The sequence below is a fragment of the Martes martes genome (assembly GCF_963455335.1).
Source record: "Martes martes genome assembly, chromosome: 3".
Taxonomy (NCBI): domain Eukaryota; kingdom Metazoa; phylum Chordata; class Mammalia; order Carnivora; family Mustelidae; genus Martes; species Martes martes.
In genome coordinates, this window is record NC_137890.1 from 81,716,724 (window position 1) to 81,743,286 (window position 26,563).

At 39.1% G+C, this 26,563-nt stretch overlaps 1 protein-coding gene across 1 annotated transcript in view; it reads right to left on the bottom strand.

Moving 5' to 3' along the window:
• Positions 1–26,563, bottom strand: part of PARP4 (poly(ADP-ribose) polymerase family member 4) — a 134,610-nt gene that overhangs the window by 90,132 nt on the left and 17,915 nt on the right. Inside the window, 9 exon segments of the mRNA XM_080798293.1 lie at positions 2,708–2,845; positions 5,948–6,108; positions 9,682–9,852; positions 10,909–11,046; positions 11,598–11,744; positions 14,306–14,419; positions 22,705–22,786; positions 24,369–24,435; positions 25,175–25,376. Coding sequence (XP_080654419.1) covers positions 2,708–2,845; positions 5,948–6,108; positions 9,682–9,852; positions 10,909–11,046; positions 11,598–11,744; positions 14,306–14,419; positions 22,705–22,786; positions 24,369–24,435; positions 25,175–25,376 — 1,220 coding nt within the window.

The window sequence follows — 26,563 nt, forward strand, 5'->3', positions numbered from 1 at the left end:
AGTGCAGAATGGTGGTTTCTAGGGACTGGGGATTGGGGAAAATGGGGAGATGTTGGCTAAAGGGTATACAAACTTTCAATTTTAAGATAAATAAGATAATACTGTTTGCCAAGAGTAGATCTTATGTTCTTACCACAAGGAAAAAAAAAAGATTAACTCTGTAGTGATGGATGTGTTAATTATCTTGTTCGTGGGAATCATTTCAGAATGTACACGTACATTAAATCATCACAGTATACATCTTTAAAAAATCACCTGTACAACCTAAATATATATAATTCTTATTTGTTAATCATATCTTAATAAAGCTGGAAAAAATATACCAATTAAAAGATAATAAGTAAATAAAGAGCATGAAATGAAAAGCAAAATGTATTTCAGAGTATTCCCACAGGAGGGGTTCCAGGTGCTGTTCAAATGTACCAAGCTATGGCCAGTTTCTCATTGCTATCTTGGTCAGCCCTGAGATGCTGGTCATTTTTCTTACCTCAGGGCTCTGCCTCCTACCTGTTGAGGCTTCCAGCACACCACAGAACCATGTGTAAGCCCAGTGCTCACTGCATTTCTTCCTGGCTCAAGAACTTAAGCAGGTTTCCATCGGCCTTTTAGCACTGTTAAGAACTCTTTACAATCAAAGTTAAACTATGGTTATCTCTGGGAAGGTGGGTAAAGGGAGACTTCTGCCTTTATTACATAAACATCTACTGTTTGAATTTTGCATTATGAAATGTGATTAATTTTGTAAAATGGTTCTTGGATTTTATTCCTACTTAAAGTTTATTTAAAACAATTTTTTAAATTAAAACAATTTTTCGGGGCGCCTGGGTGGCTCAGTGGGTTAAAGCCTTTGCCTTCGGCTCAGGTCATGATCCCGGGGTCCTGGGATCGAGCCCCCATTGGGCTCTCTGCTTAGTGGGGAGCCTGCTCCCCCTCCCTCTGCCTGCCTCCTCTGCCTGCTTGTGATCTCTGTCTGTCAAATAAATAAAATCTTTAAAAAAAAATTAAATTAAAAAATAAAATATTTTTCAATGCTAGTACCTATAATTCTAGATTTTTATTTATTTATTTATTTATTTTCTGTGGGGGAAGGAGCAGAGGGAAGAGGACAAGCAGATTTCTTCCCCACCAAGCTCAGAGCCTGCTGTTGGCCCTATCCCTGAGATTATGACCTGAGCAGAAATCGAGAGTTGGATGCTTAACTGACTGAGCCATCCAGGCATCCCTAGTTTTTTTTTTTTTTTTTTTAAAGATTTTTTTATTTTATTTATTTGACAAACAGATCACAAGTAGGCAGAGAGGCAGGCAGAGAGAGAAGGGAGGAAGCAGGCTCCCTGCTGAGCAGCAGAGCCCGATGTGGGGCTCGATCCCAGGACGCTGGGATCATGACCTGAGCCGAAGGCAGCGGCTTTAACCCACTGAGCCACCCAGGCGCCCCCCAGGCATCCCTAGTTTTAAATGTTTAAATCTTTGTTCCATGTGGAGTTTATTTAAGTGTAAGGAATGAGGTAAGGGTCCAACTTTGTATTTTTTCCAGTTACTAATCTCTCCTAATATATAGTATTAAAGAAATTATCTTTCTTCCACAGAAATAAAAACTACTTTTATCATATGTTAAACCCTCTACGTCTTTACATTTGCTTTTGGATTCTTTATTCTGTGACTCATCTGTTCAGGTACAACCTCACTGTTTTAAATAACATAGCTTTATAAAATGTTTTTAGTGTCTGGTTAATTCTCCTTCATTAATCATCTTTTTCTTAATTACCCTGGTAAAATCCAATTAAAAAATATGTACAGGACTAAAAAAAAATATGTACAGTACTATCAGCTTTTTATTTAAAAAAATCTGGTTAGCACTTTTATCGTGATAGCTCTAAATTTATAGGTTAACTCAAGTAAAACTGGCATCCTTCTGATTAGTGCAATTATCTTTTGGGTCCTTCAATAGGAGTTTAAAATTTTTTCCAGCTGGATCTTGTATACTTATGTTTCTTCTCAGGTATTATTTTCCTTAGGTATTTAAGTAAGGATCCAGATGTAATCATATCCTCCCAGGCTCCTTGTGACTGCAGTTCAGCTCTAATATTAAGTGGCTATGCAAAGCAACAGAAAATTAGTTATGTTTTATACAGATAACTAACAGTATCTAGATACTCTAATTTCTAGATCTTTCTTCTTAAGTATTGGATATTTCCTAGATTAGATACACATAGAAGAGCCATGAAATAGAGAATCCCCTTTCTTCATATGATACAGTTTTCAAGAAGCAATTCACACCCATGTACTACACTCTAAAAATATATAATAATAAGTACATAATTTAACTTATACTTATTACAATTTAAAGTGTTCAGTTTTGGGGCGCCTGGGTGGCTCAGTGGGTTAAAGCCTCTGCCTTCGGCTCAGGTCATGATCCCAGGGTCCTGGGATCGAGCCCCGCATCAGGCTCTTTGCTCAGTGAGGAGCCTGCTTCCTCCTCTCTCTCTGCCTGCCTCTCTGCCTACTTGTGATCTCTGTCTGTCAAATAAATAAATAAAATCTTAAAAAAAAAACAAAATAAAGTGTTCAGTTTTCTCTGGAATACAATAAGCTAATTTTAACTGAAGAGGCCCATGTAGTATAGAAAAAAAAAATTAGGAAAACAAGGTAAAACACTTCATGTTCATGAGGGTGAAACATTTAGAAAATAAACATGGTATCCTCTTACCGGGACAGGATCCCAACAAAGCTTTGTACAGGTGATCCATGCAGTAAGGACTTCACATTGCCAAGTTTGTTCAAAAACTCTGTGGCTTCATTCACTCTGCCAACTCTAAATATCTGCAAGATATCCACTGGACCTTTGCTGTGAAAAGTAGAAGAAAAACCTTGAGATTGCATAATCAAAAGCAAAATAAAAAATTATTATTAGCAGAAAGCCCAAAATAGCCCAAATGGCCATTATTATGGAATGGATTCAGTGAATCACAACATAACATTTCTTAGAAATATTATGTAGTCATTAAAAAAATCATACTCTTAAAAAATAAGGATATGAGGTAAAACATAGTAAAATAAATTTTAAAAATACGTTATAAAACTTTATGCACAGCGTGATCTCAAATTTTGTCAAATATATAATAAAATAATACATATAATACATAGATGGAATTCATTCATGCATTTATTCATTCATTCAACAAATACACTCTCGGAGTGCCTGGCTGGCTCAGTTGGTTAAGCACCAGACTCTTGATTTCACTGGGGTCATGAGATCAAGCCCTGGGTCAGGCGCCACACCAGGCATGGAGCCTGGTTGGGATTCTCTCTCTACTCATCCCCACCTTCCGCTCCCACGTGCATGTGGTTGTGCTCTCGTTTCTCTCTCTCTAAAACAAACAAACAAACAAACAAACACTCTGTGATGAGTATTCTGCCAGGCCCTGGAAGTGAGATAATATGGTCTCTGGCTTCACGGGGCTTGTATCCTAATGGAGAGAGACAAAAAGATAACAAATAACTGATTTTACATTCTACTCAGCAAGCTAATCAGGTTCAGAGAGAGGATGGTCAAGAAAGGCCTATCTTTGAAAGTGACATTGCAACATGACATAATACAGTATATATTTTAAGACATAACTGGTTGTTTGGGGAAAATAAATTGGCTGGGGCAGGAGCAGAAAGAATGTCAGGAAGTAGGCGAGACAGCGGTATCTGGATTAAAGGTGGCAGCAGTGTGAATGAAAGAAGCCAATGGATTAGAGACATTTTGGAGACAGAACTGACAGGGCACAGTGATATGGGGATGAAAGAGAGTTGACAATGGCTCTGGGTGGGTGACTAGGATGAGGAAGCATGGGAAAGGACTGGGGGACTATGGAGGAACAGAGTTGTGGGGTAGAAAATATAAGAGAGCCTATCCAGCATGTCTTCCCAACTCCTCATTCTCTGGTGTCACACTGGTAGCTTAAAAGTAGCAATAGTAGGAGTATTTATATCACAGAAGCCAACAGTTATTATAAGTCAGGACTTCTATTTCAGGGAGCTGGCTTGCCAGCATACCACTAGATATGGAAAAGAATCAATAATTGAGTTTGGGTTATATTCTTTTTTTTTTTAAAATATTTTATTTATTTATTTGACAGAGAGTGAGATCACAAGTAGGCAGAGAGGCAGGCAGAGAGAGAGAGAGAGAGAGAGAGAGGAGGAAGCAGGCTCCCTGCTGAGCAGAGACCCTGATGCGGGACTCAATCCCAGGACCCTGAGATCACGATTCGAGCCAAAAGCAGAGGCTTAACCCACTGAGCCACCCAGGCACCCCAGAGTTTGGGATATATTCACCAACAAGTTAACAGTGGTCATATTATCTCTGGGTAGTGAGATTTGGGTGATCTTCAGTTTTCATCATGCTTTCACACATTGTCTAAACTTTCAGCAAAGGATATGAATTTTATAACTAGAAAAAATTAATATGAAAATCATAACTAGTGAAACAAAATGGAGAAAATCTAATTCTTCACAGCAGCAGAATCTCTCCATAAGGAAAGGTCCACTTTTGTCATATGAGCAGTTCAACATCACTTGGGTGTGAGGTGAGATCTCCAAAGCCTTCATGAGTTATATTACATGACTAAAAATGTACAACTGGCCTACGCAGTTGGTTCAAGGGGCTGCAGTTCACCACCTTTAGCTCTAAGTGTGTAAGGCTTATGATTAAAGTTGACCTGGCCCTTTATACCTAATGAGAGCCAAGATGCCTGAAAGGTCCAGAAGAAAGACTTCAGGCAGAGGAGTGCTAGGAGTTTACATTAGTGGGATGAATGACCAAACCAGAGGAAGTCAGTCTCACCCTTGAGAATAACCCATCAAATTAGTTTCTGAACCTTGAAGCTGGGCCCAGGCTTGTCGGAGTGGCTGATCCACATACGTCTGTTGTTACTGCTGCTGCTCTGTGTTGTAGAACACACAAGGGCACAAGAAACAGGGATTCTCACAGTCAATGAGGAAACAAACGTGACTGACTTTAAGGGGTGTCATATCTCTTGAAGTATTTTCCAGATTTTCAACTGAGTGTTTCCATGCTATGGAGTGGCCATTTTATTTTTTTTTTTTTTTAAGATTTTATTTATTTATTTATTTAATTTATTTGACAGAGATCACAACTAGGCAGAGAGGCAGGCAGAGAGGAAGGAGGCCCCCCGCTGAGCAGATAGCCTGACGTGGGGCCCGATCCCAGGACCCCGGGACCACGACCCAAGCCAATGGCAGAGGCCCCAACCCACTGAGCCACCCAGGCACCCCCTGGAGTGGCCATTTTAGAAGCTGCCACACACATAGTCCTGCATCTTAAAATCTTAATTTAAGCGGATTTTGCTATATAATATCCTTCAAAACACAAAAATACCTTGTGATTTCAAGTTTTTAAATTTAATCCTCAGCAAGATTAGATAAACTTGAAATTTGAGTGGAATAGTAGGGAGTGTTTTCAAGCACAGAATACTGTCCCAAATCTATTATATACAGATATATATAGATGTACATAATATATCAGATTATCTTTTTATACATAAAGATAAAGATATTATATATAGATATATAAAATATATATACACATATAGAAATATATATACATATATAAATATAACTATATACATATATATATTTTTTTTTAAGTAGGTTTTTTTAAGTAGATTCCATGTCCAGGATGGAGCCCAGTGTGGGGCTTGAACTTAGGACCCTGAGATCAAGACCTGGGCTGAAATCAAGAGTTGAACACTTAACCAACTGAGCCACCCAGGCATCCTCCAAGTCCCATTATAAGCACAGAAGAAAGTAATCTGTCATCATAACATAGCTAACTTGTTATAGAGGATTAAATTACACAAGTAATTATGGAGACTAGTTCTTTAACAGAATCTGAAACAGTATTACATAATAACAGCTCCTAAGACATTTCCTTTATGCATACCTACAATTATTCCGTAAAACCTCTTCTTTAACGCTGAAAAATTCTTCAGTGTTCTGTTCGACATGCTCAATTTTGCATCTCAAAGCTCGGTATTTGGCAAGAGATGGTGGATTGGGTTTGAACAAATTAGTTTCACAGACATTAACCATGTCTCTTATTAGCTATAGATAAAAATAATACAAGATGTCAGAATCACTTTGTATCAAAATATTTATAGCTCATTACACTTTCTCAAAAAGACTGGAAAAATAAAGATTTTTCTTCCTAAAGTTTTTTTTTAAAGGTTTTATTTTTAAGTAATCTCTACACCCAGCGTGGGGGTTAAACTCACAACCCTAAGATCAAGAGTTGCATGCTCCACTGACGGAGCCAGCCAGCACCCCTTCCCCAAAGCTGTTGATCAATATGTAAGTTGCACATTAAAGGTAATACTCTTATTATATATTGTACCCTCAGTGATAGCATAATATGCAATAATAATAATAGTAAACATCAGGATAGCACATCATTGTTGATAAAGTGTTTCAGGTACATCGTTCCTCTAATCCACACTATAGTACTGGTCTTATTAGATCTTATTATCCTCATTGTATAGATGGGGAAAGTGAGGCCCCAAGGAGCTGAAATAATTGCTCAAGATTCCACAGCAAACAGGGGGAAGTGACTAAATAGGAACTCAGATCATCAGAATTCAAGTCCAATTCTGTTAGCAAAACTTCATTAAGCATGTTCTGTATGCCAGGCATTGTATCAGGTTTGAAAGATACAAAAATGAGTAAGACATGGTTGTCTTCCCTGAGAGGGAACCTAAGTATACTTAGTATACTCATAGGTCATGGAGCTTGGAGGAAGGAACATAGCTCCTACATAATCTGAATTATGTTTATTTTAAGGATATATTGCTTTTACCATCTTTGAGATGAAAGAGACATTGACAGGGGGGCCCTATCTTGCCCTGTCACACACCTTTATGACCTCAATATAGGGATGAACTAACTGTAATTAAATACACCAGCCGTAAAAGAAAAGATTGATACATTTTTCTATATATAAATAAAAATTTTCTGTATGGTAAAATAGAAAAAGTCAACCAATCACCCACCACAAGCAAAGTAAAACAAAACAAAGCAAAACAAATAAACTCAAGAAAATATTTATAACTCATATCCCAGGCTAGGCTCCCTAACTTAAGAGGTCATAACAATCATGAAGAAAAATAGAAAGAGCCAAAAGAAAAAGGGCCAAAGGACATGAATAGACAGTTCAGAGAAAAAAAAAACAACAAAAACCCCGCATAAACTAAATATAAATCCTGTAACTGAGAGGTCATTTCTCATTCATAAAATTGGTAAAGTCTGAAAGTTTAACAAATATACTTTTAGTAAAACTATAGGAAATAGAAACTCTCATTCACTGATAGTGGGAGGGCAAATAATAGAACATTTATGAGGGAATAAGACAAAATCTATCACAATTACAGATGCACTGATCCCATAAGCCAGCACTTCTACTTCTGGGATGAATCTCAGAGACACTCTTGTGCAGTTATGAAATGACAAATATACAAGCATATTCACTTTGGCATTGTTTGTAGTAACAAAGTCTGGAAACAGTCCAAATGTCTGACATTAGGGGATGCCCATACAATACAATGTGGGGAATGAGGACGCTCTCTCTAAGTGGGAAAAATGGGTGTGGAACAGCAAAGATGGTATACAACTTTTTATGTAAAAGAAAGGGAGAGGAATAAGTATATATGTGTATATTTATAATAATTTGCATAAAGAAACTGCAAAGACAAACAAGACATGGTTATCGAGTTGGGGAGTTGGAATGGGTGGAAGGGCAGGGTAGAATACAGATTGTAAACCTTTTATTTATTTTTATTTTTATTTTTTTTTAAAGATTTATTTATTTGACAGAGAGATCACAAGTAGGCAGAGAGGAAGGCAGAGAGAGAGGAGGAAGCAGGCTCCCTGCCGAGCAGAGAGCCTGATGCGGGGCTCGATCCCAGGACCCTGGGATCATGACCCGAGCCGAAGGCAGAGGCCCTAACCCACTGAGTCACCCAGGTGCCCTGAGTAAACCTTTTAAATACAATTTTGACTTTTGAATAATACAAATGTATTACCTATTGAAAATATAAAAGTTAAATGAAAAAGTATTTGGATGGGCACTACATACACCTTCTCAATAGGAGAACCAGCAACTGAGGTTCTTAATGTTGGGTGGTAGGCAAATCATGAAACTTTAAATTTGGAAGGCTCCCTTATCATCTCATTTATTGATTCTTCACTTATTTTGGATTATAGATGTATCCAGGAATCTGTTGAGAGCTATAATTTCCTTCAAACATGTAAAATTTTGTATCTCTGAGCTCTTTCGCAGTCTAGGTCATGGATTTCTGATCATGTCCCAATTCCTTCATGCACAGATGAGGCAACTCAGAGCCAGGGAGTGAATTGGTCTCATCTAAGGCGAGGGGCACACTGGGGCTGCCTTCCTGCTTTCCTCTTTGCTAACTGAGCCCAGCTCCCTCCCCTACAGCTCAAGGGAGAGGCCCCATTTCTGCAGAGTCAGTAATTCCACTCTCCTTGCCTTAGATTCCTTGGCTTAGGAATTCGCATATGACTCAGTTCTGAGCAAAATACTAACCAAAGAGTCTACAGGGCCAGGGAAGCTTGTCCTAAAAGATAAGAAAAGAAATACTTCGGTTCGGATGTTATGAACAACTGCAGTTATAAGGTCACGTAAGGTGAGGCGGGCTGAGAGGGAAGCTAAGTTTACAGGAACCACAGAGATGAAAAGAAGCTGAGTCCTCGTTGATAATTCTCCCTCTGAGTGACTGGACCAGCAGCCACTCCATAGCTGGCTTCTTGTTATACAGGGTAATAAGTATCTTCATTGTTCAAGTCAATGCCAGCTTTCTGTTTCTTTTGCAAAAAGAATCCTAACTCCTCTCCTTGAGACAGGGAAACTGAAGGACTCCATAAAAATCTGCTTTTGTTGCTTTTCCTGTTTCTATTCCTGCTAGGACCTCTGCTTTACACATGCCTATGAAGCAAATAGCATTATGTCCTCTAGATTTCTAGAGAACAGATAACATCTAAGGAAAGACCAGGTGAGAACAACCTGACAAAGTTATCTTATGAGCATTCCAGACCACCAGAACTAGACATCTTCACAATAAGATGCACTGGCTCCAAGGAATAACACCTGGGCCCTGTCTTTATTCTAACCAGGTCCTGAGTGCCAGACCATGATCCTCAATAACAACCCCAGACCCCAAGCAAAGATAAGACCCCCTCCTTTCCTTACCGAGTCTCCCAAACACTGTCTGTACCTACTCTCTTTCTCTACCTTCAATAAACTCTGTTTTTGCCTCCTGCTGGCCCATGTTCTATCTCTATCTTGTGAGTAGTCAGGGATCCTCTCGGCTGGTCCTGCGGGACTCCCTCTGGGTCCTCAGGCCGGGCCTGCCGGCATCATCCTGATAGAGAAAGTTACTTAACAGTGTAGCAATTCTAAATATATCTGCCTTTGTATACTATTCCAACACATTCATGTTTGGGAACATGCTTCAGGTAATCTCCAAAAGAATCCAAAGCATTCTAAATTGGCTCAACATTCATTTTTGAGCCAACTTCTGTGATTCAGTGCTACCTTATTAATCAGATTTGAAAAGACCCTTCCCCAACATATTTTAAATTGAATTCTGTATTTCAGAGATTTACCTGACAGAGGTCCTCTTTCTTAGCTAATAGTCTCAGGTTCACTTTTTCAGTTGTTGTGCCTTTGTGAGGTATTAATCTGTAGAACTCAGTCATCATTTTTTGCAGTTGTTCTGTTTCTCCATTTTTTAATGCGGCCTTTACTAGAAGGAGAACTCCCTCTGCCTTGCTCACCTTTAAATGGAGGACGATATATGCGTCTTAAAGTTGAATCTTTACCATCAGAGTAAAGGTGAAGGAACATGCATAAAAACATCTAAAATGGTTGTTAGTTATGTCACAACTAATGGTTTTCTATTGGACACCAGCCATAAAACAGGTGCCATGTTTACAGGAGATGTATATCAGTTGTGACGATGATGCCATGAGAAATCTTCCAAAACCAGGCTAAGCTTAACTAGAGGAAAAAACCAGAGCCTTAAATATCTATATTGTGTATCTAGATCTATATCTACATCTACATCCGTATCTCTATTCACAACTGCATCTCCATCTCTTTCTATATCTGCAAGAGAGGAATACTAATGCAACCACAGGAGACTTGCTTTTCACACAAGAAGTTTAGAAAGATGTCAGAATCACACTAGGCACAAAATCCAGCAGAACATGTTTCTAATTACACAAGTACTGTTTGGACTTTGACCCAGAAAACCTTTTTCTCCTTGAAATAAATTAGTTTAGTTCCACAGAAGGAAACTGTATTATTTTACTGTGACAATGCAGTTGCACAAGTTGTACCATTGGGAATATTTTCTTTCATTTGATTTTTCGATCATATAAAATTAAAAAGAGCATTTTTCTGGAGGGCTGGGAGCATCCCTGCCTTTCCCTAAAATGGTCACAATTTACAAGACTGGGAAGCAGTGGCTCTGAAGTGGACGAAGGTCTGAGTGTCCAAGGACCAAGTGCAACCCTGTCTCTCAGGCCTGCTAAACACCTTGCAACATAAAGGAGCAGGCCTCCCAATGAGACGGCACCAAAAAGCGAAGCTTGGAGCAGCTCTTGGGTCTGATATGTTATATAGATAAGAACATCTAGTTTTCTTCGAAGGTTGTTTTCCCCTCAGTGCTCTCAGTGTTCCTTTTTTCCAAGGTAAAAAAAAGCACATCAGGAATGCATCCAGAAACAGCTGGACCAGCACCAAACACACATAGCATTATTTAAGCTAGTAAAACAGAAAGCAGAAATTGTCATGATTGAGGTTCTCCTTCAAGGGCACACGTGACTTACGTCATTGAGACTAATCCTGTTCACAGGCTTGAGAAGCATGTGCTCCAGGTGGCCAAGAGCTTCCGCCCAAACCATTTCCACAAAATCGCTCACTTCTTTGCTCAGAGTGCTTGAATTTATTACCTCCTCCAAAAGCAACTGCAACAATAAAGTAAAAAAAAAAAAAAAACAAAAACAAAAACCCCACCAACAAAAGGTTTCATTACTGGGCTAATAACAAAGACGAGAGAAGAAATCATCACAGCCAAGGAGAGAGTCATAGGCAGCCAAATGACTGATAATTCTGTGTGCCTCCACTTCCTTCCTACACTCTCTATATTTCCCCTTTCTATCTTTTACTCCCACTTTATGTTTCCTTTTGCCTTTTCCTTCATTCTGTAAGCTTTAGGCCTGCCAGTGACATCAAAGTTTAAGTGCCATTAAGGGTTAAGGACCCCTGATTCTTGGCCTAGGTTATAATGAAGTTTTTTGAAAGCCATGGGGATTTGTTGCTGAAGCAAGCAAGAAGTTTTGTGGTTCATCCTAGAACTCACTCTTCACCCAGCTTCCACACTTGTCTATGAGTTTACTTTTCTTGTTCTTAACTCTGACTCCTTTCTCTTACCAGGTTTTTATTTGTTGTAAAGAAAATGTTTCTATTAAAAATATTCAATCACTCACACAAAATAGTACATAGAAATCAATCTTACTGCTTGCAGTTTTTCAGATGCTAACTGGGTTGCTTCAGGTGTAAAATATTCTCTTAGCAGAAATCCTTGTTTCTTCAGCTCTTCAATGTAATTTTCATAGTATTCACTTGCATCTGCAGAGGTTTTCTTTACAGAGAACTTTCTAGTCTGTGAATTATAGTGTGGAGCAAAATGTTAGGATGTAAGGATACAGTCACTTATTAACCTATGATCTTTATTGAACACCTCCTATGCACCATGGGAAAATGGAATGTAAATAAGGCAATGGATCCCCACCATGAAGGTGTTAATTAGTTTTTTCAAAGAATTACTTAAATCTTCAATTCTTCACAAAACTGCCTAACTCCTGAAAGTAAAGGGAGAAAGGCCTGAGCAGGCACAACAGGCAGAAGGGATGCATATGATTCACGGGAGAGTCACTCAAACATCCGTTCAGAGACTACATACTCTTACTTTATATACTAGTCTAATGAGCTTTGAAGTCTGGCATTCAAGCTTTTTGGAAATGAGCAAAATAGATCGGGGAGGGGCAGAAAAGAAAAAATACCTCAGAAATGAGGTACTGTTAGGGAAAGCACACAGTCAAAATGAAATGATAGCTACCAGCAAGGAGAAAGCAGGAAAGCTCTTGGTCATGCAAATAATGTAAAGGCATGGAGCAAGGTGTCTTCTGGATAGGCACAAACTGCCTGCTTCGTTCCAACCTGCCCATGGATGTGGCATTTGTCAGCTTTTCCTGGGAATCCTTGCTCCTGTAGTGAGTGGTTGTCCCAAACTTATTAACCTCAGAGAACATGGAAGTCTAGCCCTAGCTGGGGCCTGTGGGTGTTGCCTAAGCCCCTGGCTCTGGAGTGTGTGCCCCCAGGAGCAGGGGGAGCCAGACCACCCATAACACCATAAACCACTCTCCTGAATTTGTGGCTACAGGGCGCCCCCAAAACATGGAGAAAAGAAACCTATCATGTTCGAGTTACCCCATTTAAGAAGATAGAGTTTAACATAATTTTGGAATATTTCCACAAAATGTTTTTGTAAGAGAGACAGGCAAGTTAGAAAAGTCTCTTCTGAAGAACAGCTCTTTCAGTGTTGGTTAAGCAAGGATAATTTCTATCAAAGTGAACAGACTCACCCGAGGAGCCCTCTATTTGCATTCTCAGACTTAGGCTTGCCAAGGGAGGAAGGCACCCAGGAAGAGATCTCGGGATAGTAAGCAGGAGGGGACGGTGGCCTATTCAGCCTTATCATTTTCTTTTTCAGTAAAGAAAAACAATTATAACATGTTCTATCATGGTTTTCAACTTGATGTTTCCTTATTTTTTATCCATACAACTAAACCCTCCACAAAATACAGCACACATTTTTGGGTAAAAGGATAACAAAAGCCTTTCTCCTACTTAGACATATTTGACTTGGATTGATTTTTTTTAATCTATTCCCATGGAAACCTGATATGGCAAAATTGCTTGGATAACAGTCACTTCTCATGAATAAATTACATCAGGATTGGGAGCTCAATGAATGAACCATAAATGGTGGGTGGGAAAACTGACCCTTGGGCTTCCCTGAGAGCAGCGATGTAAGTAACAAGTGCCTCCCTTAAAGACATCTTGAACTTAGGCCCATGTCATGACAGGTATGGGCTACTGTGGGTGGGCTTCTAAGTCAGGTGGATCCCATACTGACCTGAGGTGAGTCTCCCTCCTGGCACCAGAGCTGACACCTCCAGTGGGGGCAAAGCCAGAAGCATCCAGAGCCTGAGTGCAATGCTGTGAGGACCACTCCCATCGAGGTGAGCCTGTGTGCCCTGAGGGTGCTGTGTTTCCCGTCTGTAAATCTGTCTAGACAGAAGACACCCTGATAGTGTAGCAGCATTTGCTTTGAATTTTAGGTGTAACTTCTGAATTTATTTTTGTTTCATAATTGTTTCAGGTTGGAACCATGCCCTTGATTTGACTGTGACCTAATGTAAAGGTCTTGGCCTCCGCAAAGCTATCCTTGCCATTTCTGAGCCTACAATACTTTCTACCACATTTTAGTATCAATTCTGTCCCAGTGGATTATAATCATGAATGTGTAGTTTCATCCCTGGCAGTGACCTCTGAGGGGCGGGGTTTGAAGTAATTTTTATCTTTGGGCTCCAGTAGATTGGTTGGTATGTAGTAGGTACTTAACTAAGTGTGTGAATGGATTGTTTTTAGCAGAGTATACATTAGTAAAGTTGCCATAAGTGATTCAGCATAGGAGCGGGAGGCCTACACGCCCTGCACCCAGTGACTATTTCCCTCTGACAAGAAAGAACCCTGTACTGTTCTAGTCAGAGCACTTCTCTCACCTTCCTCCCCTTACCTGCCATATTCCAATGGAGAACATGTTTCTAACTTTCAAAATTATTTATCAGGTAAAAAGGTTAACAGTTTGGCTGGTTCACTGACCAATGTTAAGGAAAGTAGGTATGAACAGAGCAGATAAACAAACACACAGGAATCAACATAAAGATCATTACCTTGTGGTGCCTGGGAGGCACAGTTGGTTAAGGGCCTGACTCTTGGTTTTGGCTCAGGTCATGATCTCAGGGTTGTGAGATCCAGCTCAGCATTAGGCTTTGTGCTCAGTGCAGGGTCTACTTAAGACTCTCTCCCTCTCTCCCTGTCCCTGACGCTTTCTCTCTAAATCAATAAATAAATCTTAAAAAAAAAAAAAATCATTACCTTGAGGCCATTGGCCAAGAGGAAGTGTACAGATATGAGAAAGGCAGGATCCCTGGGGTCTTGGGAGCTCTGTAGCTCTACCACTGCCACCTCCTTTCCTCCCTCTGCCCCGATCTGGAAAATAGGGTGTTCTTTCAGAAGCTGCATCCATTCAATAACAAGCCACACACACCATTTAAAAATTCTGATTATAAAACTAATACTAGTCATTTGGAGATATAATTTGGAAAATACAGAAAGTATGAAGAAAAAATAAAAATTACCTGAAACCATACTATAGATATAGAATTACTATTTATATTTTGGTATGTTTCCTACTACATATGTTTAAACTATATATACAGTTTACAGGGGAGCAGTCAAGATGCCGGAGGAGTAGCAGGCTGAGATGACATCAAGTCGCCGGAGTTCAGCTAGATAGTTATCAAACCATTCCAAACACCTACAAATCCAACAGGAGATTGAAGAGAAGAAGAGCAGCAATTCTAGAAACAGAAAATTGACCACTCTCTGAAAGGTAGGATGTGTGGAGAAGTGAATCTGAAGCAACAGGAAGATAGACTGCAGTGGGGAGGGGCCGGCTCTCAGCAAACAGTGGAGCGACAGAGCCAAAATCAGACCTTTAAAACTTTTAAAGGTCTGCTCCACTGAGGGACATCGCTCCAGAGGCTAAGCCGGGGTGGAGCCTTCGAGCTGACAGCGTGGTCTCAGGTCACGTGGGGTCACAGAAGGATCGGGGGTGTCTAAGTGTAGCAGAGCTCACAGGTATTAGAGCAGGGAAGCCAGCTGCAGAGACAGAGCCGAAGAGTGAGCTCTCAGCTCGGGGTTAGCCTAAACTGTGATCTGTGGCACAGTCAGGCCACTGCCCTTTGAGCAGGGATCCCAAAAGTGGCAGATCTGGGGAGACACCCCTGGAAGAGCAGAGCGGCAGAAATCTGCTGGGTTTAGAGACTCCAAATGGGGCTGTGTGCCAGAGACAGAAATGCTGGGTTACAGGCCGGGTAAGCTTGGAATATGGCTGGAGACCAGGGAGACGGGAGTGATTGAGCGCTTTTCTCCAAGGGTGCACGGAGGAGTGGGTCCCCAAATTCTCAGCAACTCCGGGCTGGAGATTGCGAGGCCGCCATTTTCATTCCCGTCCTCCAGAACTCTACGGAAAGCAATCAGGGAACAAAAGATCCCAAGAGCGAAACCAAGCAGATTACTTAGCCCGGCCCCTAGCAAGGGCGGCATACGAGCTCACTGATCAAGGAGAACAGCGGAATTCCAGAGGAGGGGAAAGCAAAGCATGGAATTCATGGCTTCCTCCCCATTATTCTTTAGTCTTACAAAGTTAATTACATTTTATTAATTTTATTTTTTTCTTATTATAATTTTTAAAAATTTTACTCTTTCTTCTTTTAACATTTTTAAACTAGTTTCTCTTAACACTAACTTTCTTTAAAAAAATCTTTTTCAATCTTCATTATTATAATCATATTTTATCCTTCATTGTACCTAACTTTATCTTTTGTATACATATAGGGATTTTTCTTCTAAAAAAATTTTGGAATACTTCTTCTAATAGATCAAAATACACCCTAAATCTAGCACAAGGCTTTATTCTAGTCTCCAGCCTGAGCAAATTCTCTACACTTTCTTTTTCTTTCTTTTACCAACCAACTTATCTTATCAACTCCTTTTTAAGAATTTTTTTTAAACTTCATCTTTACAGTCATATTCCATCCCTTCATCGTCTTTACTCTTATTTTTGTGTGTATATATATATATGTGTATATATATATATATAAGTTTTCCTTTCTTTAAAATTGTGGAAGGTAGTTTCTTCTAAGAGACCAAAATACACCCAAAATCAAGTGGGGTGACTCTATTCTATTCACCAGTCTAATATATATATATATATATATATATATATATTTTTTTTTTTTTTAACTTCTTTGTACCCCCTTTCTTCTCCCCACGATTTGGGGTCTCTTCTGATTTGGTTAACGCACATTGTTCTGGGGTCTTTGCCACCCTTTTAGTATTTTATTCTCTCCTCCATATATTCTTATCTAGATAAAATGACAAGGCGGAAAAAGTCACCACAAAAAAAAGAACAAGAGGCAGTACCGAAGGCTAGGGACCCAATCAATATGGACATTGGTAGTATGTCTGATCTAGAGTACAGAATGACGATTCTCAGGGTGTCAGCTGGGCTCAAAAAAGGCATGGAAGATATTAGAGAAATCCTGTCCAGAGAAATAAAAGCCCTTTATGTAGAAATAAAAGAACTAAAATCTAACCAACCTGAAATCAAAAAAGCTATTAATGAGGTACAATAAAAAATGGAGGCTCTTACTGTTAGGATAAATGAGGCAGAAGAGAGAATTAGTGATATAGAAGACCAAATGATGGAGAATAATGAAGCTGAGCAAAAGAGAGACAACTACTGGACCACGAGGGGAGAATTCAAGAGATAAGTGATACCATAAGATGAAACAATATTAGAATAATTGGGATTCCAGAAGAAGAAAGAAAGAGGGGGGCAGAAGGTATATTGAAGCAAATTATTGTAGAGAATTTCCCTAATATGGCAAAGGGAACAAGCATCAAAATCGAAGAGGTACAGAGAAACTCCCTCAAAATCAATAAGAATAGGTCCACACCCCGTCACCTAGTAGTAAAACTTATAAGTCTTAGTGAAAGCAGCCCGGGACAAGAAGTCTGTAACATACAATGGTAGAAATATTACACTGGCAGCAGACTTATCCATAGAGACCTGGAAGGCCAGAAAGAACTGGCATGATATATTCAGAGCACTAAATGAGAAAAACATGCAGCCAAGAATACTATACCCAGCTAGGCTATCACTGAAAATAGAAGGAAAGATAAAAAGCTTCCAAGACAAACAAAAACTAAAAGAATTTGTAAACACCAAACCAGCTCTACAGGAAATACTGAAAGGGGTCCTCTAAGCAAAGAGAGAACCTAAAAGTAGTAGACCAGAGGAACAGAGACAATATACAGTTAACAGTCACCTCACAGGCAATACAATGGTGCTAAATTCATATCTCCCAATAGTTACCCTGAATGTAAATGGGCTAAGTGCCCCAATCAAAAGACACAGGGTATCAGAATGGATAAAAAAACAAAACCCATCAATATGCTGTCTACAAGAAACTCATTTTAGACCTGAAGACACCTCCAGATTTAAAGTGAGGAGGTGGAAAACAATGTACCATGCTAATGGACATCAGAAGAAAGCTGGGGTGGCAATCCTTATATCAGATCAATTAGATTTTAAGCCAAAGACTATAATAAGAGATGAGGAAGGACACTATATCATACTCAAAGGGTCTGTCCAACAAGAAGACCTAACAATTTTAAATATGACCCTAACATGGGAGCAGCCAACTATATAAAACAATTAATAACAAAATCAAAGAAACACATTGACAATAATACAATAATAGCAGAGGACTTTAACACCCCCCTCACTGAAATGGACAGACCATCCAAGCAAAAGATCAACAAAGAAATAAAGGCCTTAAATGACACACGGACCAGATGGACATCACAGATATATTCAGAACATTCCATCCCAAAGCAACAAAATACACATTCTTCTCTAGTGCACATGGAACATTCTCCAGAATAGATCACATCCTGGGTCAGAAATCAGGTCTCAACTGGTACCGAAATATTGGGATCACTCCCTGCATATTTTCAGACCACAATTTTCTGAAGCTAGAACTCAATCACAAGAGGAAATTTGGAAGGAACTCAAATATATGGAGGCTAAAGTGCATCTTACTAAAGAATGAATGGGTCAACCAGGAAATTAAAAAATAATTGAAAAAAAATTCATGGAAACAAATGATAATGAAAACACAATGGTTCAAAGTCTGTGGGACACAGCAAAGGCAGTCCTGAGAGGAAAATATATAGCGATACAAGCCTTTCTTAAGAAATAAGAAAGGTCTCGGGGCACCTGGGTGGCTCAGTGGGTTAAAGCCTCTGCCTTCGGCTCAGGTCATGATCCCAGGGTCCTGGGATTGAGCCCCACATCGGGCTCTCTGCTCAGCGGGGAGCCTGCTTCCTCCTCTCTCTGCCTGCCTCTCTGCCTACTTGTGATCTCTGTCTGTCAAATAAATAAATAAAAATTAAATTTAAAAAAAAAAGAAATAAGAAAGGTCTCAAATACACTACCTAACCCTACACCTAAAGGAGCTGGAGAAAGAACAGCAAAGAGCCCAAACCCAGCAGGAGAAGAGAAATAATAAAGATCAGAGCAGAAATCAATGAAATAGAAACAAAAAAAAAAAAAATAGAACAAATCAACAAAACTAGGAGCTTGTTCTTTGAATGAATTAATAAGATTGATAAACATCTGGCCAGACTTATCAAAAAGAAAAGAGAAAAGACTGAAATTAATAAAATCATGAATGAAAGAGGATAGACCACGACCAACACCACAGAAACACACACAATTATAAGAACATATTATGAGCATCTATATGCCAGCAAATTTGACAATCTGGAAGAAATGGATGCATTCCTAGAGACATATAAACTACCACAACTGAACCAGGAAGAAACAGAAAACCTGAACAGACCCATAACCAGCAAGGAGATTGAAGCAGACATCAAAAATCTCTCAAAAAACAAGAGCCCAGGGCCAGACGGCTTCCCAGGGGAATTCTAACAAACATTTAAAGAAGAATTTACACCTATTCTCTTGAAACTGTTCTAAAAAATAGAAATGGAAGGAAAACTGCCAAACTCATTTTATGAGGCAAGCATTACCTTGATCCCATAACCAGACATAGACCCCATCAAAAAAGAGAATTATATACCAATATCCTTGATGAACACAGATGCGAATATTCTCACCAAAATACTAGCCAATAGGATTCAACAGTATATTAAAAGGATTATTCACCACGACCAAGTGGGATTTATTCCAAGGCTGCAAGGTTGGTTCAATATCCGTAAACCAATCAATGTGATACAATACATCAATAAAAGAAAGAACAAGAACCATATGATACTCTCAATAGATGCTGAAAAAGCATTTGACAAAGTACAGCATACATTCTTGATCAAAACTCTTCAAAGTGTAGGGATAGACGGTACATACCTCAATATCATCAAAGCCGTCTATGAAAAACCCGAAGCAAATATCATTCTCAATTGAGAAAAACTGAGAGCTTTGCCACTAAGGTCAGGAACACAGCAGGGATGTCCATTATCACCACTGCTATTCAACATAGTACTAGAAGTCCTAGCCTCAGTAATCAGACAACAAAAAGAAATTAAAGGTATCCAAATTGGCAAAGAAGAAGTCAAACTCTAATTCTTTGCAGATGATATGATACTTTTTGTGGAAAACCCAAAAGACTCCACTCCAAATCTGCTAGAACTTGTACAGGAATTCAGTAAAGTGTCAGGATATAAAATCAATGCACAGAAATCAGTAGCATTTCTAAACACCAACAATAAGACAGAAGGAAGAGAAATTAAAGCGTCAATCCCATTTACAATTGCACCCAAGACCACAAGATACCTAGGAATAAACCTAACCAAAGAGGCAAAGAATCTATACTCAGAAAACTATAAAGTACTCATGAAAGAAATTGAGGAAGATACACAAAGAAATGGAAAAATATTCCATGCTCTTGGATTGGAAGAACAAATATTGTGAAAAGGTCTATGCTACCTAAAGCAATCTAAACATTTAAGGCAATCCCTATCAAAATACCATCCATTTTTTTTTCAAAGAAATGGAACAGATAATCCTAAAATTTATATGGAAATAGAAAAGACCTCGAATAACCAGAGGAATGTTGAAAAAGAAAGCCAAAGTTGGTGGCATCACAATTCCAGACTTCAAGCTCTATGACAAAGCTGTCATCATCAAGACAGTATGGTACTGGCACAAAAACAGACACATAGATCAATGGAACAGAATAGAAAGCCCAGAAATAGACCCTCAACTCTATGGTCAACTAATCTTTGACAAAGCAGGAAAGAATGTCCAAGGGACAAAAGACAGCCTCTTCAACAAATGGTGCTGGGAAAATTGGACAGCCACATGCAGAAAAATGAAATTGGACTATCCTTATACCACACACGAAAATAGACTCAAAATGGATGAAGGACCTCAATGTGAGAAAGGAATCCATCAAAATCCTTGAGGAGAACATAGGCAGCAACCTCTTCGACCTCAGCCACGGCAACTTCTTCCTAGGAACATCGCCAAAGGCAAGGGAAGCAAGGGCAAAAATGAATTATTGGGACTTCATCAAGATCAAAAGCTTTTGCACAGCAAAGGAAACAGTGAACAAAACCAAAAGACAACTGACAGAATGGGAGAAGATATTTGCAAACAACATATCAGATAAAGAGCTAGTATCCAAAATCTATAAAGAACTTACCAAACTCAACACCCAAAGAACAATTAATCCAATCGAGAAATGGGCAGAGGACATGAACAGACATTTCTGCAAAGAAGACATCCAGATGGCCAACAGACACATGAAAAAGTGCTCCACATCACTGGGCATCAGGGAAATACGAATCAAAACCACAATGAGATATCACCTCACACCAGTCAGAACGGCTAAAATTAACAAGTCAGGAAATACCAGATGCTGGTGAGAATGCAGGGAAAGGGGAACCCTCCTACACTGTTGGTGGGAATGCAAGCTGGTGCAACCACTCTGGAAAACAGCATGGAGGTTCCTCCAAAAGTTGAAAATAGAGCTACCCTATGACCCAGCAACTGCACCACTGGGTATTTACCCCGAAGATACAAATGTAGTGATCCGAAGGGGCACATGTATCCAAATGTTTATAGTAGTGTTGTCCACAATAGCCAAACTATGGAAGGAATCTAGATATCCAACAACAGATGAATGGATCAAGAAGATGTGGTGTATGGTGCGCCTGGGTGGCTCAGTGGGTTAAAGCCTCTGCCTTCAGCTCGGGTCATGATCCCAGAGTCCTGGGATCGAGCCCCGCATCCGGCTCTGCTCAGTAGGGAGCCTGCTTCCTCCTCTCTCTCTGCCTGATTCTCTGCCTACTTATGATCTCTGTCTGTCAAATAAATAAATAAAATATTTTAAAAAAAAGAAGATGTGGTGTATATATACAATGGAATACTATGCAGCCATCAAAAGAAATGAAATCTTGCCATTTGTGACGACCTGGATGGAACTAGAGGGTATCATGCTGAACGAAATAAGTCAATCAGAGAAAGACAATTATCATATGATCTCCCTAATATGAGGAATTTGAGAGGCAACGTGGGGCATTTGGGGGATAAGGAAGGAAAAAATGAAACAAGATGGGATCGGGAGGGAGACAAACCGTAAGAGACTCTTAATATCACAAAACAAAGTAAGGGTTGCTGGGGGGATGGGGGTAGGGAGAGGGTGGTTGGGTTATGGACATTGGGGAGGGTATGTGCTATGGTGAGTGCTGTGCAGTGTGTAAACCTGTCGATTCACTGACCTGTACCCCTCAGGCTAATAATACATTATATGTTAATAAAAAATTTAAAAATTAAAATAAAAACTATATATATAGTTTATAGCTATATCTGTATATGTTTATATGGTACCACTTTTTATATTTTCTTTATCACAGAGGAAATGTTATTTTCAAGTTGTATTTTATTAAAATATCTAAATATCTAAAATATGTTAGCATCATTTTGAATGCTAGGGTTTTCGCTTATATGATACTGTAGAAATAATTTCCTCTTTTTCTTTTTAATGAATAGTCATGGAAATTCAACATAATGTAAATACTTGGTGTCAAATCTACTCTTAAAAAAAAAAAAAGAGGGGTGCCTGGGTGGCTCAGTCATAAAGCCTTCAGCTCAGGTCATGATCCCGGGGTCCTGGGATTGAGCTCCACATCGGGCTCCCTGCTCAGCGGAAAGCCTGCTTTTCTCTCTCCCACTCCCCCTGCTTCTGTTGCCTCTCACTGTCTCTCTCTGTCAAATACATAAATAAAATCTTATGAAAAAAAGTACAAGAAACTGTTAACAAACAGGGAGGAGGTCTTTACTTTTAAAGTTATGTTAGGGGCGCCTGGGTGGCTCAGTGGGTTAAAGCTTCTGCCTTCAGCTCAGGTTATGATCTCAGGGTCCTGGGATTGAGCCCCGCATTGGGCTCTCTGCTCAGCAGGGAGCCTGCTTCCTCCTCTCTCTCTGCCTGCCTCTCTGCCTGCTTGTGCTCTTTATCTCTCTGTCAAATAAATAAATAAAATTTTTAATTAAAAAAAAATAAAGTTATGTTAATATTTTGTACTGTTTATATTTTTATTATGAGCATGTATTACTTTTATAATAAAAACACTAAAAAGTTAAATATTAAATTTTAAATATAAAATACAAATCAGACTCTTACTTTTTCCAAGGTGTTATATTTTGCAACTTCAAAGTCTTGGGGAAAATGAGGAACTTCAACATTCTCTTTAGGAAACCTGAAACTTGTATAATAAAATTTTAACATTAAAATGGAATTTTAGATTAAACAGAATATTCATAAAATTTTTCTTTTATATCCCCTAATTACATACAAAATACATTTTAAGTCCCTAATCCCTCCTCAGATACTCTGAAAATGGTTAAAAAGTCTTATGTAATGAGCTGGATTCCTCCTTTGGATAACTCTAGAGCTCTGATGCCGAAAACTGAGGGTCCGCATTGGAAGGTGGGGTGGCATGAAGCACAAGTGGAGGTGAAAGAGAAGCAGGCCAGTGCACTGGAGAAAGCACCAGTCCTAGCAGTGGCAGGTGACCTGTGCTTTCTTGGGTTCTGGCCCTTAAGATGCTGTGTCACTCAGGCCGACTCACACCGGGGACTCTGTACTACAGTCAATCCCCACTCCCTTTAAAATAAAGGCATCAGATTTCTCATAGTCTGTACTTTTATTTTTTATATTTGTTCTGTCTTTTAACAGTACTATTAACAAATAAAATAAGGCTCAATGTGATGCTTAATTGATACTACAGTTGTAGGTATGCTTTACAAAACCATATATAACTGTAGCTTTGGGGCACCTGGGTGGCTCAGTCCTTAAGCGTCTACCTTCACTCAGGTCATGATCCCAGGGTCCTGGGATAGAGCCTGAGTTGGACTCCTTGCTGAGGTGGGGGTGGGGGGACCTGCTTCTCCCTCTCGCATTCCCCCTGCTTGTATTCCCTCTCTCATTGTCTCTCTCTGTTAAATAAAGAAGCAAAAGAAAAAAAAAAAGAACTGTAGCCTCATATACTCCATTTGCAGAAGGTTGTCACTATTTCTATTTTTTTACATATTAGGTAGGGAGTAAGAAGAGTCTCAACTCTAAAGTCTTCTCGGTAAGGAAGCAGGGTAAGCAGACTACCCAGATCTCATCTCCAGTGCCTTTTCTTTTTAAAAATCAATCTAACAATTATGTCCATTCTTATATAATACTAAGATGGAAATAATTAGCACTATACTAGTTGAAGTAAAAAGTCTTAAATAAACAAAATCCTAGAATTAGAGAAGCATGATAAATGAAAATACTACAAAAACATGAGGTATTAATAGCATTTTAAAACTGTTTGAGCATCTTTCTTCAATTCAGGTCGTGATTTCAAGAGTCATCAGATCAAGCCCGCATCGGGCTTCCCACTTATTGCTTATCAGGGAGTCTGTTTGTCCTTCTCTCTCTCCCTCTGCTCCTCCCTCCTGCTCACTCTCTCTGTCTCTCTCTCAAATAAATAAATAAATAGAATCTTAAAAAACAAAACAAAACCTGTGCTTGAGGTTTACAATTTGCAAACTGAATCTTAATGATCAGAAGTAGATTACTCTGGGGACACCTGTGTGACTCAGTCAGTTAAGCATCTGCCATCAGCTCAGGTCAGGATCCCAGAGTCCTGGGAATACTGGATCAGGCTCCTTGTTCAGTGGGGAGCCTGATACTGCCTCTGTCTGCTGCTCCCCCTGCTTGTGCGTGCTCTCCCTCTCTCTCTCACACACAAATAAAAAAAATAAATAAATTAAATTAAATTAAATAATTTTAAAAAAATAAAAGTAGATTACTCTGTGAATTCCAAAATGTTTTCCTTCTCCATGGAGTTGTCCAGGGACAGATCATCTGTTGTCACTTCTAGAACAAAAACAAAACATTTGTTTACTACTCAAAGATTTATTAAAATTATAAACAATAAATCCTGGAATTTTTTTTTAAAAGATTTTATTTATTTATTTGACAGAGAAAGTGAGAGAGCACAAGCAGGCAGAGAAGCAGTGGGAGAGGGAGACACAGGCTCCCCACTGAGCAGGGAGCCCGATGCGGGGCTTGATCCCAGGACTCCGGGATCATGACCCGAGCCGAAGGCAGACACCCAAAAACTGAGCCACCCAGGCACCCCAAATCCTGGAATTTTTAAGATTCTTGAATATAGGTCATACTTAACACGCTATTCTTTTTTTTTTTTTTAATGTTCTTAAAGTAACTATAGTAATTGGTAATCTAAGGATAGTACAAATGGGACAAAAAGAAGGTAGATTAAAATAAAAGATAGTGAGAATATATCATGATTTTATTTTAATAGACATGTGAGGAGAATTCTAATATCTGTCTTATTTGAAACTCATTGATGGATATATAATTTCAAATGATATTTTTCTTAAGATTAGTGAGTATAGTTATGAAATGCATTTCTAGTATGCTGCAGGGTCAGAATGAGTTCCCCAGTGCCATCATGTCACAAATGAAGGACCTGAGGATGTTTGATAATTTTTGTAATATGTCTAGACCATTCTTTGATTATACTGCCTTTGATAAACCAAAATGTTTACCATAGCACCTGTAATATATTAAGTGCTTGATATAAAATACTTACCAGAACTGCTTGCCTTTTGACAAGGAGGTGGTGTGATGTCCAGTGCCTTATTAGGATCATAATTCATTACGTCCAAGAGCCTCCTTTCTTTGATAGAGTCCCATACAAAATCTGGGTTTATAATATGGATATGGTTCTTTTGGATAGACTTCAGTTGATACTGGCTCAGAACATGAGCATTGTCTAAGATTATATGTGTGCACTTAGAAAAAAAGAATCAATTCATTATGTATGTATAGAAACAAATATAAATAAATTACTTTTATCTGTTAGTTTCATCCTTAAAAGTCTTTCTTTATTAAGTTCAATTAGCCAACATGTAATACATCATTAGTTTTTGATGTTCAATGATTGATTAGTTGCATATAACACCCAGTGCTCATCAGATAATGTGCCCTCCTTAATGCCACTCGCTCCATTACCCCAACCCCCCACCCTCTGCCTTCTGCAACCCTCAGTTTGTTTCCCAGAGTCTAGGGTCTCTCATGGTTTGTCTCCCTCTCTGATTTCTTTCCATTCAGTTTTCCCTCCCTTTCTCTATGGTCCTCCGCGCTATTCCTTATGTTCCATATATGAGTTCCATATGATAACTGTCTTTCTCTGCTTGACTTATTTCACTTAGCATACTACTTTGCAGTTCTATCTGTGTGGATGCAAATGGTAGGTATTCATCCTTTCTGATGACTGAGTAATATTCCATTGTATATATGAACCACATCTTCTTTACCCATTCATCTATTGAAGGACATCTTGGCTCCTTCCAGTGTTACGGCTATTGTGGAAATTGTTTCTATGAATGCTGGGGTGCATGTGTCCCTTCTTTTCACTACATCTGTATCTTTGGGGTAAATACCTAGTAGTGTAAATACTGGGTCATATGGAAGCTCTATTTTTAACTTCTTGAGGAACCTCCATACTGTTTTCCAGAGGGGCTGTACCAGCTTGATTCCACATTCTTGCCAACATCTGTTGTTCTCCTCTAGGATTTTGATGGATTCCTGTCTCACATTTAGGTCTTTCATCCATTTTGAGTTTATCTTTGTGTATGGTATAAGAGAATAGTCCAGTTTCATTCTCCTGCATGTGGCTATCCAATTTTCCCAGCACCATTTATTGAAGAGACTGTCTTATTTCTATTGGATATTCCTTCCCACTTTGTTGAAGATTAGTTGACCACAGAGTTGAGGGTCCATTTCTGGGGTTTCTATTCTCTTCCAGTGATTTATTTGTCTGTTTTTGTGCCAGTACCATGCTGTCTTGATGATCACAGCTTTGTTATACAGCTTAAAGTCAGGCATTGAGATGCCCCCAGCTTTGGTTTTCTTTTTCAACATTCTCCTTGTGACCGGTGTCTTTTCTGGTTCCATACAATTTTCGGATTGTTTATTC